The 15,631-nt window shown below is 36.3% G+C and overlaps 7 protein-coding genes across 7 annotated transcripts; 2 read left to right on the top strand and 5 right to left on the bottom strand.

Moving 5' to 3' along the window:
• The first annotated feature begins 228 nt into the window (after positions 1 to 228).
• On the top strand, positions 229 to 1,565 carry B0P05DRAFT_539966 (14-3-3-like protein). Its single transcript, XM_051578013.1, has 6 exons — positions 229 to 322; positions 377 to 434; positions 509 to 540; positions 594 to 868; positions 920 to 1,260; positions 1,377 to 1,565. The coding sequence occupies exons 1-6, from the start codon at positions 314 to 316 to the stop codon at positions 1,427 to 1,429; spliced, it is 768 nt and encodes a 255-aa protein (XP_051435156.1). The 5' UTR covers positions 229 to 313; the 3' UTR covers positions 1,430 to 1,565.
• On the bottom strand, positions 1,566 to 2,408 carry B0P05DRAFT_539961 (Gti1/Pac2 family-domain-containing protein). Its single transcript, XM_051578012.1, has 3 exons — positions 2,223 to 2,408; positions 1,678 to 2,178; positions 1,566 to 1,608 (listed from the first exon to the last, which is right to left on the bottom strand). Exons 1-3 carry the CDS (start codon positions 2,392 to 2,394, stop codon positions 1,577 to 1,579), a joined length of 705 nt encoding a protein of 234 aa, XP_051435155.1. The 5' UTR covers positions 2,395 to 2,408; the 3' UTR covers positions 1,566 to 1,576.
• Positions 2,409 to 3,278: 870 nt separating this feature from the next.
• B0P05DRAFT_469518 (major facilitator superfamily domain-containing protein) lies at positions 3,279 to 5,128 on the bottom strand (the record flags this gene model as incomplete). The annotated part of the gene is made up of 3 exons (XM_051574500.1): positions 3,279 to 4,661; positions 4,713 to 4,875; positions 5,025 to 5,128. 3 exons carry the CDS (start codon positions 5,126 to 5,128, stop codon positions 3,279 to 3,281), a joined length of 1,650 nt encoding a protein of 549 aa, XP_051435154.1.
• Positions 5,129 to 7,360: 2,232 nt separating this feature from the next.
• B0P05DRAFT_469436 (uncharacterized protein) lies at positions 7,361 to 8,289 on the bottom strand (the record flags this gene model as incomplete). The annotated part of the gene is made up of 4 exons (XM_051574496.1): positions 7,361 to 7,881; positions 7,942 to 8,002; positions 8,048 to 8,186; positions 8,243 to 8,289. Coding segments are annotated over 4 exons (768 nt in total), but the record flags the coding sequence as incomplete, so codon positions are not given.
• Positions 8,290 to 9,434: 1,145 nt separating this feature from the next.
• Positions 9,435 to 10,817, top strand: B0P05DRAFT_596446 (uncharacterized protein; the record flags this gene model as incomplete). Its single annotated transcript, XM_051583125.1, has 6 exons — positions 9,435 to 9,484; positions 9,552 to 9,586; positions 9,628 to 9,728; positions 9,774 to 10,010; positions 10,046 to 10,205; positions 10,251 to 10,817. Exons 1-6 carry the CDS (start codon positions 9,442 to 9,444, stop codon positions 10,815 to 10,817), a joined length of 1,143 nt encoding a protein of 380 aa, XP_051435152.1. The 5' UTR covers positions 9,435 to 9,441.
• A 5-nt stretch (positions 10,818 to 10,822) lies between these two features.
• Positions 10,823 to 12,617, bottom strand: B0P05DRAFT_75847 (putative seryl-tRNA synthetase). The gene is made up of 2 exons (XM_051583852.1): positions 11,131 to 12,617; positions 10,823 to 11,083 (listed from the first exon to the last, which is right to left on the bottom strand). Exons 1-2 carry the CDS (start codon positions 12,268 to 12,270, stop codon positions 10,829 to 10,831), a joined length of 1,395 nt encoding a protein of 464 aa, XP_051435151.1. The 5' UTR covers positions 12,271 to 12,617; the 3' UTR covers positions 10,823 to 10,828.
• Positions 12,618 to 13,561: 944 nt separating this feature from the next.
• On the bottom strand, positions 13,562 to 15,631 carry B0P05DRAFT_637074 (uncharacterized protein; the record flags this gene model as incomplete). The annotated part of the gene is made up of 10 exons (XM_051583636.1): positions 13,562 to 13,601; positions 13,650 to 13,902; positions 13,980 to 14,230; positions 14,275 to 14,394; positions 14,445 to 14,572; positions 14,629 to 15,045; positions 15,089 to 15,135; positions 15,187 to 15,268; positions 15,330 to 15,380; positions 15,434 to 15,631. 10 exons carry the CDS (start codon positions 15,629 to 15,631, stop codon positions 13,562 to 13,564), a joined length of 1,587 nt encoding a protein of 528 aa, XP_051435150.1.

Here is a 15,631-nt window from a genome sequence, read left to right as displayed (position 1 = left end):
TGTCTCTTGAACGCGTAATTCTTTGCTTCTTTCTTTTTCAACTAAAGATGGATATGTTATACTCGGAGAGAAAGAGAGATAGAAATTATGCTGAGTTTTCAAGAAGCACGCGTATACGATCAGCAAATGGTCGTAAGATAGGTGACGTATAAATCGATTGAATCCCCGATATTGATTCACGCATCCGTTGTTTTACAAGCTCAGACACTTTTTTTTAACGCACACACTCTTTTTTTTCTCTTTTCTTTTTTCCTCTTCTTTATCACTTGACAACTTTTTTTATATATCTCTCTACAAATAACACTTTTTAGCAATGTCTACTGTAAGCCAACAAAAAAAGCAAAAAAAGACGCGTTACTCATCTCTCTTTATTTAGGAACGTGAAAACAATGTCTACATGGCCAAGCTCGCTGAGCAAGCCGAACGTTATGATGGTAAAGAAAAAAAAGCTTCATCTAGTCACTTTAGGTTCAGATGAGAACTCATCATGTCTTTTTTTGTTCTTTAGAAATGGTTTCTTTTACCAAGGACGTTGCAAAGGTAATAAAGGAGAGAAAAATAACAAGTTCTCCTTGCTCATTTTCTTTTATTAGATGGGTGTTGAATTAACTGTTGAAGAACGTAACCTTTTGTCTGTTGCTTACAAGAATGTGATTGGTGCTCGTCGTGCATCTTGGAGAATCGTTTCTTCTATTGAACAAAAGGAAGAAAGTAAAGGTAACGCTTCTCAAGTTGAAAAGATCAAGGCTTACCGCCAAAAGATCGAAAGCGAACTTCAAGATGTCTGTAAGGATATCTTGGCTGTCTTGGCTGAAAACTTGATTCCTAATGCTCAAGGTGGTGAATCTAAGGTCTTCTACTACAAGATGTAAGTCTCGATATAACATTTGATCATGTACTAATGACATATACTTTCAAGGATGGGTGATTATCATCGTTATCTTGCTGAATTCCTTACCAGTGAAGCCCGTAAAGACTCTGCTACTCAAGCTCATGAAGCTTACAAGACTGCAACAGAAATCGCTCAAACAGAATTGGCTCCTACTCATCCTATTCGTCTCGGTCTTGCCTTGAACTTCTCTGTCTTTTACTACGAAATTCTTAACTCTCCTGACCGTGCCTGTCACTTGGCCAAGCAAGCTTTCGATGATGCTATTGCTGAACTCGATACTCTCTCTGAAGAATCTTATAAGGACTCTACTCTCATCATGCAATTACTGAGAGATAACTTGACTTTGTGGACTTCTGACTTGCAAGAAGGTAAGTAAATTAAATTAATTAGATGCTTTGTCGGGACTTCAAGTCTTCAAAGTGAGAAGTGGGGTTGGGGGGGGGGACCAAAGACAAACAAAATGTTGATACTTTATTTATATTAGATAATGAAAAGTCAGATGAAGCTAAGGCTGAACCTGTTGATGAATCCAAATAAACATTTTTCTTTCTATAATCTTATCTCACCTTCTACACTTAAACCCCCATACACACATCTCTCTCTCCCCCTTTTTTCCTTTTTTTTTATATTTATAAAGTCTCCCCTCTTTTTTTTTGATATCAGAAAAACGATATCGTTTTTTATTTATTGATGATAGCTAAACATGTCCACAGTGGGTATGGCAGTGGGAGGAGTAGGTGGTGGTGAAGGCGATAATACAATATCCACTGAATTTAATCTTTTAGTTGATGCATCTGTTAAAAGTTTATTGCCGAAATACGAGTTGGGTTGAGAGTAAATCAAAGGTGAATACATTCTTTTCTTTGGTTCATTTATAAAGGATATGGTTCTCTTTCTTGTGTCATTCTTGGACAAATGTGGCATTAAATCAGGCGAGATAGGCAGACAGCCAATTCGAGGACTGGCTGAAGGCGTTGTCAGACGATGGTTAAGCACATCGTTTTTATTGTAGTAACTAATGATGTGCAAATGTTTGTCATTGACGATCATACGAATTGTCTTTTTGATCAAGCCATTCTCTTTGAAATTATAGATAGTGTTGGATGTTGTTAATGAACCCACCAATGCTCTTTCTTTTAAGACTGAGTCTGGATTATGTTGTATATTGTCATGACAATGAGGGCCTGTGCTTCTACTTTCTCGGTTCTTTAATTCTCGATAAATAAGGAAGTTGCCAAGGATACGGGAGGGACTCCAGAGAAATCCATCTGTCCACCGTTTGATGCCTATTAAAAAGATAAGAAACAAGACAAGGGAGTGGATGACTTGCCTGATGCTGATTCATCAAACACAATAATAGTGCCTGATTGAATCAAACTACGTTCTTTTTCAAACAATCGTCGATTTGTCACTGGCAAAATACCATGTCTACATGCTTCAATTAAAAGCAAAATATCTGTTGTTGTTTCAATGTAGCCATGAAAAGTCTCTGTGAATTGCATTGGATTGAAATGAGTGAAAAAAAAAAGTAATCTTTCTTTTTTTTTTTGGCATTTTTATTTTACTTTGTTCTCGTACTACCTTCTTATCATCATAAAACAAAAAGAGCTATTGCTTCTTTCATATCATAGCTTCTTCTTTTACATGTCATGTCTTGTGCTTGATGTATGTTTTTTATTTATTTTTCTTTTCTGTTTTACAACGAGTCAAGTATACGAAGTTTTCCTTTTTAAGTTACAAAATACCCCTTTGAATCTTACTTTTTTTTTTTCCCTCGATCAAAATGAGGAGAACGCAAGCCTATGTAAACTCATAATTTAGTTAGAGGGCAAATAATTAGGTGTTGTTCCACATGGACTCAAAAATTAATTGATACAAACAAAAAAAAAAAAAAAAAAACTCTCCTGATTTCATCTAATTACAGGTTACTTGTTCTTGTTTCATCATAGAGCCAAAATGTTTTGGTTGATGATAATCTCATTTGGAAGCTTATTCCGTAATAATAAAGAGATGGCGTATGTACAGAAAAAAAAAAAGGAGAAGGAAACATCTTTACAAATCTTACCTGCATTGAAGTGTGTCTGCCTAAACAAGAATCAGAATGTTTGTGTTCAGATCGGCGATACGTCCCAAAATAATTGGAATCTTAATCATTGAACCATATGCGTTTACTATGGCAATGAAATATCTTTTTTTTTTTTTTTTTTTTTTTTTTTTTGGATGATCTTCATATCTAAAGGCGAAATAGTCAAAATAAGCCATGCTTTTCTTGTTACTGTTGATACATGGTAAGTCTTTTGATGATTATTAGCTTTATTGTTTTTGTTTCATAATTTAAATTAAGTATTAGATAAGTATTAAAAAGAAAAAGGAATAAATGCATCTATTAAGCTTTATCATTATCAGGCTTGTAGAGCTCTTCAGTAGGCTTGTAATTTTCTTGAGTTTCTTTCTTATCAAGACTATTGGAATGCTCTGAACCAGCAGACACATCCGTTTCATCATGTGCTTCCAGGCCAAACGATTTCATAGGTATCGTGAAACAGAAAGTGACAACAGCAATACAGAGAGCAATAATCGACAAAATCTTTTGAATGTAGCCATAAGCTTGAACAACACCAGCCCATTGATCGTCAGGCAGTTGTTGTGCGTACACAACATTACCCACAATTTTGGCATAATCATACTCTCCAGGAACATGTTCAGCAATTTGACCAGGAAGCATGTTGTTCCAAATAGCACCGGCCATGGTAGAACCAATACTGGCAGCAATAGAACCACCAATTTGCATCATGGCAGTAGCGACAGCCATATCTTCATGAGGGACAGAACTTTGGATAGCGACCAACATGGGGGTATACAAGAAACCAGAGCCAATACCCACAATCGTTTGTGAGATAACAACAAAGGCATCTGAAGAAGAAGGAAGACGAGCAGGAATCATAAGACCGACACCGAGGATGGTCAAGGCAACGCCGGTCCACACAAACGGCTTCCAGACACGGAAACGCTTCATCAAATAACCGGCTACGACTTCGCAAAGGATATAGGCCACATTATAGCCTCGTTCAATCAATTGAGCTCGTTCAGACGTGTATCGACGAGAGACCATCAAATACGTAGTGTAGTATTGCCAGTTGGTAGAAGAAATGATCGTGACCGTCGAGAGGGCACAGACACCATACAGAGGCGTACGCGTATCCCATCGGGCAAGAGGAATGATGGGTTTTTTAGAGAACTTGATTTCCCAAAGCGCAAAAAGAGCCCAGGCAACAACGCCACCCACAAGCGTACCAATGGTGATACCACTACCCCAGCCACCCCATGTTGTATTGGCAAGCACCAAGGGAAGTAAAATAAGACAGAGACCGGCGATCAAGAGAAGACTACCGACCACATCAAGTTCGATAAGCAACCATTGAATTCTTTCAAAGATGCCCATCTTTACATCTTGAATATTGTTTTCTTGCTTGTATTTTTCAATAAGGCCACTCTTCTTTACCTTGTATTGAAGTCGCCAAAGATTGGCGAGGAGAGGGAAAGAAGTAACGAACAAGAGGATAGGAACCATACCGTAACCCCAACGCAAGTGACCAGAATCATAAAGAGCTTGACCTGCTTTTGTGGTAACAAAAAGATTGATCAGGGTAGGAACATTGTAAAGACCTTGGTAGAGACCACGGTTAATAACACTGGTTAAATCAGCAATGGTGACAGGACCAAGAATAGCGCAGCCTGTATAACCAAAAGCATAAATGACTTGTGCACCCTATGAAAAAAAAAAATTAGCTGGAGTTCATTCTGTTATGCTGATACGTACGACTAAATTAGCATAAGTTTTGGAAGTAGCCATGACAATGTAAGAGATAATGTAAAGAACCATGGCAAATGTGTACCAACTAGCTCGACCATAAATATCAGAAAGCTTGGAATACATGGGCAAAAGAGCTGTTTGAAGGATATACAACACAGTAGATAAAATACTGATGAGGTTAACTGATTGTAGTTCACTGACCAAGTAAGGTTGAAGCGTCATATTTAAATAGGCTTCCCAATTAATGGCCCACGATAAGAATACTAAACTATTATAAAGAAAAATATAAGTTTATCAAAAGATGTATCATCAACGTACCTGCAAAACAAAATCATTCTATCATGTTTATGCCAAACAAGCTTATAGAGTTCAACAATCTTCACGCCCAATAAAACATGTTGATTTTCCTCATCTGAAGACATGATATGACGAAATTCCAGTTGCAAAGAAAAAGTTACAAAAAAAAAAAAGACCTGCTTCCCAGTTTAGGCTATTTATTTATACTGATTCTGCTTTCTTCAGTCCAGCTTTTTAGTTTTGAAACTACGGATGTAACGTATTGTTCTGATTTGTTAATGGGGTTTGTATTATCTGATCATCAGATACTTTAATTCGGAGATGAAGGGCCTACCCTTATTCTTGTGCATGGATCATTGCCTGGGCATTTGGGAACTCGATATCGAATTCATCTCTATTGAATTGTTTTCTCTACTCGTTAGCATCTAAATTCATTGTCTTGAGAGATAATGTGTCTTTATGAAGGATGTGCGCAGTTAGCTTTTTTTCCTGTCCTACAGAAGAAGATTAATCTATTTTTTTTTTAGTTGAGGTTACATTGAGCTAGACAGTTAAATCTCATGAGGCACAAAATTTTGTAACCATACTCAAAAAAAAAAGAACGTCAAAATAAGAGAATTGCGCTGCCAATGATTACTTGCCTTTCAGTTATCAGATCCTTTTTTTCAGGTCCCGTTTATAGATTTTTATGAATGACTTGCTTTATGTATATCATGAAGACAACAATAGAAAGAAACTTCTTTTCTTTCTGGATACTGTCAAATTTTGAATTAGGGCTAATGGCATACTGTAAATGGAGTCAGTCAGAAAAAAAGTGTGAGCATATAGGATGATAATCGTGTATTCAAATGAGGCCGCATGGCCCCGTACCTGCAGAAAATCACAAGTTATATTAGCCAACTTTATTCCGATCAGTCCACGGTTGCAGGGTATATGTCTAAAGCTTCCTTGTGTTCCGATCCCAACAAACCAAATTAAGGAATTCGATTCCTATGTGTAACCGCCATTTTTTTTTTTTTTTGAATGATCTGATAATAAATTCATCTTATGCAAGGTAGTAGCTGGTTTAGTCATTTTAAAAATAAATCCCATTGGTCTAAAATACTGGGAGAGCATTCTACACTGTCATTGATTTGACATCACAGAATGCAACAGGAGATGTACACATGTCTTGGCTTAGTTGATGTGGACGAATTGTTCAACAAGGTAAATGCAACGTCAAAAATACGTCTGTGTTACTAATTTGATTGATGATAATCTTTTCCCTTTTTCTTACCAAGAAATAGACTCCACCATCTAGGAATTCTGAAAAAAAAAATAACACTTGTCAATCAACTCAGATGTTGTTCCCTCCCTTTTTTGTAGACTCGGCCTATTATTGCTTTCGTTACTAAACTCAATTTAGACGACTCTTTTTATTGTTCTAGAAAAGGGTTCCAATTGGCCTAAACTTTTTTTTTTTTAAAAAAAGACTTATTATACACTATAGCATAACTGTCAGGTCATTTGTCAGTACAACCGAAGCTAAACCACCCAAGTGGTCATATTGGAGATCAAAGACTTCGGTCGAAAACTGACGCCTTAGAGTTTTTAGAACGCAATAGATCTCTATTCACCTCCAAGTTAGAAGTTTTAAAGCCCAATAGATGTGTAAAGAACTGAAGAAATAGTGTGCTTAGTTAGCTTTTTAGTTCATTTCATCCAGTGATGATCTTCTTTACCTATTGATTGTGTATTCAAGTATAGAACCTTTCTAATTATTTTAGTCTGAACGCACTCTACTAGACATAGTAGAAAATCAATTACAAAAACACAGTTTGAGCACTGTATTATCGATATCATACAAAAGACCTGTGTTCCTTATTAACAGCGTCATTGTTATATGGGGTTTCTATTGTTTTATTGTCGTTTTCAAAAAGAATTGCAACAAGTACTTTGGCAAAACTAATCGTGTACACACACACACACACATATATATATATATATATATATATTATAGAAAAAGAGAAACAAAATAGCTTATTGTGAACGTTGATATTCATTATATACAAATATAGAGATGACTACAGACATGGCTAATATAAAAGTTATCAATGAATTATTCAATAAAAATCAAGGGCTTACCAAGAAGCATGTCCCATCTCTCAGTAGCAAAGGACCAAAAATTGGATGCTTTTTCAGGCTCATGTTGATCCAGTCGATAAGAATGAACATTGCCATTCTTCAAGCCAACAACTACAAGAATGGTTAATACATACTGATTCCATTATCTGTATACGTTATTTACAAATGTGTTTCATGGTATTGTCTGAGTCTCTCCAGAATTCAACATTGCCTATTGGCTATATAAAAAGTATTCATTTACTGATCAAACCCCTTTTCTTTTTCCTTACCTTGACTCGACCATATTCATCTTTTGTTGGAGAAATGACCATTTCCAACTGCCATGGTGCTGGAAAGTATTGACTTCGCAAAACTCTCTCTTCTTCTGACATTTCTGACAGTAGATAGTCTATCCATTTCTCTATAAAAGAAGGACCTTGTCTTTTCTCGATTTCATCACTTTTATTACGACCATATATGTATACATAATTATGCTCTGTCCAGATTGCCAGTGTGTCTCCTTCTTGATTCAATTGAACACCCATAATTTCTGCGTCTACTGCCTCGTATCCCTGCCAATAATAATATTCATCAAGTATTGTTTTTCTACCGTCATTTGAATATAGCCGTTCTTTTTCTGCTGGAATTTTTGAAAGAATGTCTACACGATCTGTAAAGTCTAGCGTGATGAATTTGTTTTTGATGTAGGGAAACACAATGGTTTTGGAATCGGCTGATACTGTAGAATATAATTCTATGCTGTTTTGCTTACTTTCTTGTTGCTGTTGTTGTTGTTGTTGTAGTTGTTGAAGCTGTTGCTGGTAGTGTGTATGACGATAATTGGACATATCTGCATATCGTACATACTCTATCGAATCATCATTATAGACAGGATACTATAAAACTATAAGTATAAAATAAAAGAATTCAAATAGTCTTACGTCTGATTCTCCTTTTTCCCTTTGCACCCAAAACGATTGGTTTTCTGCAGTGGTGACATTATCTGCTATTGTGATATTTACATAATAGGTTGACGTTGTCTTGTGTAGATTGAGTGTAAAGACTCTGTAGGTTTCTTTACTAAAAAGAAATTGTTAATATATTGAGTTGTTTCACAAGGATTTCTTGTACTTTACACAGGTGAATATAATCTGGATAACAAAGTTAAGTATTGCTCAGTAGAGTATGGTTGTGCCCATTCTAATCAATACAATCAGTATTTTCCTCATAAAATCAATCTTAAGTTACCTTGAATAGGTCTTCCATGTTCAACTGGATAATCAATCAAATCAGTAGAATTAGATAAGCTAGAAGGTAATGACATGATATGGAATTCAAACAGATCAGGATCCCTTTTTTTTTTAAGAAAAATAAGCCATTGTTACTCTAAAGACACTTTTTTTTTTACCTTGAAAATAGCAGTGAATCATTTTCAAGTGAGATTGCGTTCACCCAAATTGTACCTGGTAGCTTAATATCTTTGAATTCAAATGCAATGTTGTCCTGGTCATCCATTGCGGTATAATAAATTCTCACATAATGATATGAGTTGTCATCATCGATCTGGTGGTACAGTACAGCAAACTGTGTCTGTTCTATCATGGTCCCATCATTGTTTTTACTCGATATTTGAGAGATTTGACCTTTCAATTCATGTTCAAAGCAAGGAGTCCAGCCTATAAAGTAATAAATACGATATATAAATATATTTTCTAGATGGATACCTTCTGTCTTTAACAAATCACGCTCTGTCAACGCACTTGAAATAGGCATTCTTACTTGCTTTACAATGCCTGTATATTATAAGCAATACGACCACAAAAAAAAAAAAAAATACCTCGAACTCCCAACTTTAGCTTTTCCGTGCCTATTAAAGATCCTTTTCCCTTTAAGTCTTCAAACTTGAAAGACGTGACATAGATATAAGCGCCTACTGTGGTGATGATCACCTTGTCTGGTTTGTGTATAAAGAAAGAAGGAGGATTAGATGCAAAAACTAGTTTTGGATGCGGATAAGGCCTCTCTTGTATGAGCAATGCAATATACATAACAGCAATTCCACTCAATAATAAAATAAGCGAACGCCATTGCATAATAGAAAGAAAAAAGACGTTAGTGTAAGAAACAAGAATAGAAAAAAAAAGCAAAAAAAAACAACAACAAAAATCAATGCACAAGTTATATCCCTTTTTGGGAACCCAGACCAGCAGTGCCCAGCATTTGATATCTACTTGCAACGTATGCTTTCATTAGACAGAAACAATCCATATTGAAATATAGATTGCATTGTCATTCCTATTGTTTTCTTCCGCTTATTTTTTTTTTCAAATATAGTATGGCAAAAGGGAAAAAAGGCGTACAACAGTCAAAAAAACAAGGTATGCATACAAAGCAAGCAATAAGACCCTTTAAAAAAACCAACTTGTGCTTATGTCAGTTCTCCAGAAAGAATTACCCGTAAGCAAAGACGTGCTTTACAGGTAATAAATTAAAAACAAGAAAACACAACCAACCTGAATAGAAATCGTTTTCGGGTGGCGATCCAGAAGATCTAGATGGTCAACTACGAGAATTGGGTTTGTGTACCAAGAACATCACTGGCGATGGCAATTGTCTGTTTCGGTAATAAATATATTATGTTGGAATGTTTGACTGAGACTTTTGTAGATCTCTTTCGGATCAGTATTACGGACACGATGGAAACCATAAGGCTATTCGACAGGAAGTATGCCAATATCTTAGAGAGAACGAAGAGACCTATAAATTCTTTGTAGAAGACGATCAATCCTTTGAGCACCATGTTGACTGTATGTCCCGAGACGCAACTTTTGGGGGGAATATGGAACTGGTTGCTTTTGCAAAATTCAAAAAAGTGGATATTAAAGTCTATCAGCCAGGCCTGATGTAAGTAAGTTTGTCGACTGTTTTGCTCATTGCAGCCAAAGATACATAGTGAATGGTGTGGATGAAGAAGAGCAGGATTTAAGCACTGCAGAGGAAGATCCAAAACAAGTGTTACATATTGCTTATCATAGCTGGGAGCATTATAGCTCTGTAAGAAACATAAACGGGCCTTATACAGGACCCCCTGAGATCAAGGTACGAATGTCTTTCTACATGTCTTCTTTGTGACTCATGCAACAGAGAGTGCAGTCCAATGAATTCAAGTCTGAGGAACAAGGCCAAGAAAATGAGGAGAATGAAGATCAAGCGCTTACTTCTACAGAAAAGGTTGTAAGAAATGCTTGTCCAGACACAAATATCCGTAAAATCAAACGTCTTTTGATAAAGTACAAAGGAGATCCTGATAAAGTGATTGATGTTCTATACGAATTAGAGCACAAGGATGAGCAAAAAGTGGGAGTTGCCTCTGACAACTGTGCAGAAAAAACGGTTGATCAAGCTGCTATCGAAAGTAACCAAGAAATAATGACTCAAGAAAAAGAAACGACTGAAAATGGCAAGATAACACCAGATGCTAATTGTGTCAAGCTTGTGGACCAAGCAGAAACAGTAGAAAAAAAGGCCAAGAAACCATCTGCCAGTGAACGTAAAAAAGAAGCAAAGAAAAGGCAAAAGGAAGCCAAGATGCTTAAAGAGCAAGCTAAAGCAGCTCGTAAGCTCAAATATAAACAAGAGCAAACAAACCCTGATCATGAAGATTCAAACATAAAAGCAACAACGCATCAAATGAAAGAAATGTACATTTAATCATAAAATAGTTAATGTTGTTCCTTGCTTGGAGTCAAATAGGCTGGCTCTCCGGGTAGCCATTTTTGAAGTACTTTGGGTATTTGTACAGATCCATCTTTTGTTTGGAATGTTTCGAGAATAGCGATAATGACACGCGGTACAGCAATAGCAGTACCGTTTAATGTATGACAAAATTGGGTATTTTTCTTGGTTTGGTGTTTGGGGCGGTAACGAATGGATAATCGACGAGATTGATAGTCTGTACAATTCGATGTTGAAGAAATCTATAGTGAATCAAATTAGATCCAATCTCAGACTCTGTCTTACTTGCCTCTCCCCATTTGCCTCTACCAGGCATCCAAGCTTCCATATCGTATTTTCTAAAAGCACTTGCGCCCAATTCTTCTGTTGGCATATCAAGTACTCTAAAACATAAGCCAAGGTCGGTAAAGATTTCTTCTTGCAAAGATCGAATTTCTTCCATCATGGCTTCACTTTGCTCTGGTGTTGTCAATGCAAACAGTTCTACTTTAGAAAACTGATGCACTCTATATAAACCCTTCGTTTCTACTCCTCTCCCACCAGCTTCTGTTCGGAAAGCATGACCAAACCCGACCAATTTTTTGGGTAACTCATGCTCATTTAAAAGCTGTGTAGCAAACTTTCCTGCAAGTGGGATTTCAGCGGTTCCTGCCAAGCATAATGTGGATTCGTGGTCGGGTTTTGTGGCGATGTTGTAAATCTGGGAGCTTTCTCCACGACGAGGTTGAAAGCCACAGCCATATGCAATATTGGTACGTACAATATCAGGTGTTAATACACCAAAAAACCCTCTTGTTGCAGCTTTATGCATGGCGTATTGAATTAGCGCTAGTTCTAAGAAAGCACCCATGCCTTGGAGGTAATAGAAACTGGATCCACTTGTGATGGCTGCTTGTTCAATGTCCAAAATATCAAGTTCAGTAGCAAGTTGCACATGATCGCGCAATCCTTCTGAAGATCTTTGCTCCCCCACCACCTTAATCACTCGAGCGTTGTCTTCTGATCCAATAGGCGATGCACTGTGTGTATCGTTTGGAATCATGAGTCCTTGTCTCAGCAAGTGTGATTCAGTTTGATTGAGTTGTTCTTCGCATGCCTTGATATCTAGCTTGACTTGTTTGCCTTCTTCTATGCATGCGTTTCGTTCTTCTTGACTTTTTTTTGCTGCTGCTCGTGTAGCAAGTGATAAATCATTACGCTTTGCTCTTAATACAATAAGTTTGTTATACAACTCAAGACGGGTCTTGTTTAACTTGACAAATGCATCCATGTCCATCTTTTCATACTTTCGGTTGATCATGTTTTGTTGAATCGTGGTTGCATTCTCGGCCAAGTAATTGTAATCCAGCTTAGGTTGTATCTGAAAGGCATTTTTTGTAGTTGTATAGCTTCTCCTGACACATAATCCTCTAGCAATACGCTTTAACATATTTGTGGCCAAAGATAAGTGCCATATTTACTTTGGGAGAGCCTTGCCTTGGGTCGCTTGAATGTGACTGCCTCGTGTGCCTGACCAGAGTGCCTGACCCAGAACTGTTTGTTTTTCTTGAGGAATACTCTGTCGACACTCCAACGCCTACTTTAGAAAAGTAAGTTTTGAAAGATGGATCACTATGAGGAATGGTTCTTTAAAGAGTAGCGTGTAATCGAAGTTATGCATCCCCTTTCTGGAGTCTTTTAATCCTTATGCCTATAGTACACACAATGAGATTTTTATATTCTCCAATTCATTTATGTATTTTATCTAATCTCTACATATGTATTCATTCGTAGTCTCTTTGAATTTGAATGCTTGAGTAGCATCGCAGTATCATGCACGTAAAAAAAGGCGTGTGATTGGAGATTGAAAATAACAAAAAAAAAGATTTCTTCGTAGACCCTCCAAAATTGAGCATTTGCTGAAAACTACATGAAGGCGCAGTTATTTCGCTTTAGTATAGTGACAAAAGTTGTATCTTTTTATTTTTTGAATCTATTGATGTAAAGAAAACATAACTTTACTGCTAAAATGTTGAGAAAATCATTAAAATGTTTTTAAGGCTTTTTACTTGTATTATACCATTTCTATAATGCACTCAGTAAGCAAATACTTTGATCAAAAACTAGAGTTTTGGCGCACACTTTGAGTATTTAATCTCATTTATAGCTTCATTTTTCGTTTTGTAGTGTCAAAAACAAGATCAAGACTTGGCAAAATGAAACTCTTCATGACTAGTAAGTACCCTTTGGTCCAAAGGCAATCTTGGTCAAATTCGAATTTCTGTACTATTGATTCAACCCAAGTTAATTCAAGATACTGATCAGAACATGAATTACCCTCCATTGACTGAAGGACTCGAAGCCTCTGAGTACGCTTATGCATCCAACCCTTCAGGAGGGCAGGCCACTTTTGTTACAATCGCCAAACGGGCATCCACTCGCCATCAACCACGTTCCTCACCTCGTCAAGTGGTTAGTGTTGCTGACAGTTCACGCCTGCTTTACGGTGAACCCCCTCTTTCTGCATTGGTTTTCCAAATCAAGCCTCCATGAAATTAATTCCTTGGTTCTATACGTAGGTCGTTTTTTTTTTCACAAATATAATCATATTGGTTAACCGTGAATATAGTGTTCATTCATGTGCACGGTCTGAACCATAACCTTTCTTTACACACAAGTCTCATTAAAGTTACATGATACAGTTGGGAATTTATTTGATCAAAGTAGTGATATGATCCAATCTAAAGGCCAGCACTGCTTTTAACATGTTTGAGATTAGAACTGTGGCAGTCAAATATTCAATCAAAAATAAGTTGTGAATGATGATACCTTGAATATTTATCATTAACATATCGCTTGAAAGCAGGGGAGTCAAGAGTTTGTCTTTTATAAAATGAAGGGATCTTGTCGTTTAACGCTTGACATGTTTCAAAAGCACAAGAGATAAGTTGCAAGGTATCAAATTGATCAACAAACTTCAAGAGATCACTCTTTGATGAAGGTGCTCTGATTTCTGCGAATTCAACCATACAATAAATTCCGTCTGCGATAAGCGATTCAGCGTAAAATTTAATAAGTGTACCTATAAAAAAGAGGGAGAGAGAGAGAGGGGGGGGGTATAAGCAATCTTATTTCTAGATGACTTTTACATTATCTTACCAACAGCTTGGAAATTGATGTTTCCAGTCATATTATCAAAGTCAATTGCCTGTTTCGAAAATATGGCAAGTCGTACTAGATCTTTCGTTATAATATAGGTATCTTTTTTTGCCTCCTCTACTTTGACTTCACCAAAACCCTTTGAACCGGTATAATGGTTTTGTATAAGATCAGAGATAATTGCGTCAGGTCGTTTTCTTTGGTTGACGTCTTCATTGGTAGCTTTTGATTCTTCAGTAACTTGATTAGCCCTAAATATCTGAAATTATTATCTACATTTATAAAACTGTATTACCATCTCAAACACGAAAAATGTAAATGAAAAAGATTGGAAACAAGGGCATTAAGATTGGCCACACATAATTCAATTTCCCCAGTCTTGTTGGTAGGCTTGGCATTAGGTAACGTTTCGACACTATACAAAACAGTGGTGTTAGTTATTATAAATTTAACTAGAATACATACTAGTTTATCAAAGCGAGCAAGATATTGTTCTCAATTTCAATTTCAACGTTCTTTTCTTGATTTGTATTAAGCAAACTTGTAAGATCTTGAATACACTTGATCTTGTTGCCATCTCTCTTCATGTATGCCTAGGTGTGGTGAATACAATCAATCAAATGATACTCACAAATTGCTTTAAGCGTACCTTAATTATGTTGTATACTTTGGATTTGATATCCTCATTGAACATTATATCTTCGTAATCATCTTTGATTAGCTTTTTTAAAACAGCATCCTGAGTGAGGTCTAATTCAGCCAAAGAGAAGTAGTCCAAAAGGTCAGAAGGGTAGTTATTCTTCTTTAGTAATAAAATAGATGAAAGTGCCAGGATGTTGAAAGGGTGCGTTTCAAGTAAGAGACCGTTTTTGTTACAGAGATCAATGGAATACTGTTGAAATTGCTGGAATTTTTCAGTCAAATTTAATGAAATGTCATGATCTTGGATAATATATGGCTGCTGTGGTCTTTTTATACAAATAGTCGTGCCTCTTAAAAATATTACAGGTGCAATTTCTTTGTCGTTTTTGTTTTGTATATTATTAAACATTTGCGTTGTTTCGTCCTGATTTATCATAAGTAGGCAATATACGGCTATAAATACTTACTTTATAGTCTTCGTCGCTATCTTCATCAAATATCTTTTTTCTCTTAGCTAAAACAATGGCGTTAAATCCGAGAGGATACAATTACAGTTGGTATTTACTAGATGCATTGTTTATCTTCACTATAGGATTTCCTCCAGTAAAATGTTGCACTTGCATATTGTCCGCGTTGTGGTAGTTTATCTACGTAAAGAGGTGTTATATTGATAAGCTTCATGTATTGTGTAATATAAGTTTTGCTTACGAATTTGATAGGTTGCTGTTCTGGGTTGCTTGAGCTTGTTGAGTTGTCAACCTAAAAAAAAAAAACACTTATTAAACCAAGTTCTCCATGTTATTTAACAAGACCTGTTTAATTGTAGTTGTAAACCGTTTCAAGAATATTTTGGCTTTGGCTTTCGCTGACGCAAGACGGTTGGGATCATCAACTAAGGTGTTTAAATCTTGTATCATTAATTCAATAGCTTGATCACCGTAAGTGATTCTATATGTTTCTTCGGCATCACTGAATTTCCATGAATTGCAATGAATTCTGTCAAAGTACAT

The sequence above is a fragment of the Gilbertella persicaria genome (genome assembly GCF_025201335.1).
Source record: "Gilbertella persicaria strain CBS 190.32 chromosome Unknown B0P05scaffold_18, whole genome shotgun sequence".
Taxonomy (NCBI): domain Eukaryota; kingdom Fungi; phylum Mucoromycota; class Mucoromycetes; order Mucorales; family Choanephoraceae; genus Gilbertella; species Gilbertella persicaria.
Note: the sequence above shows the minus strand (reverse complement) of the source record. Positions and strands in the feature narration are given on the sequence as shown.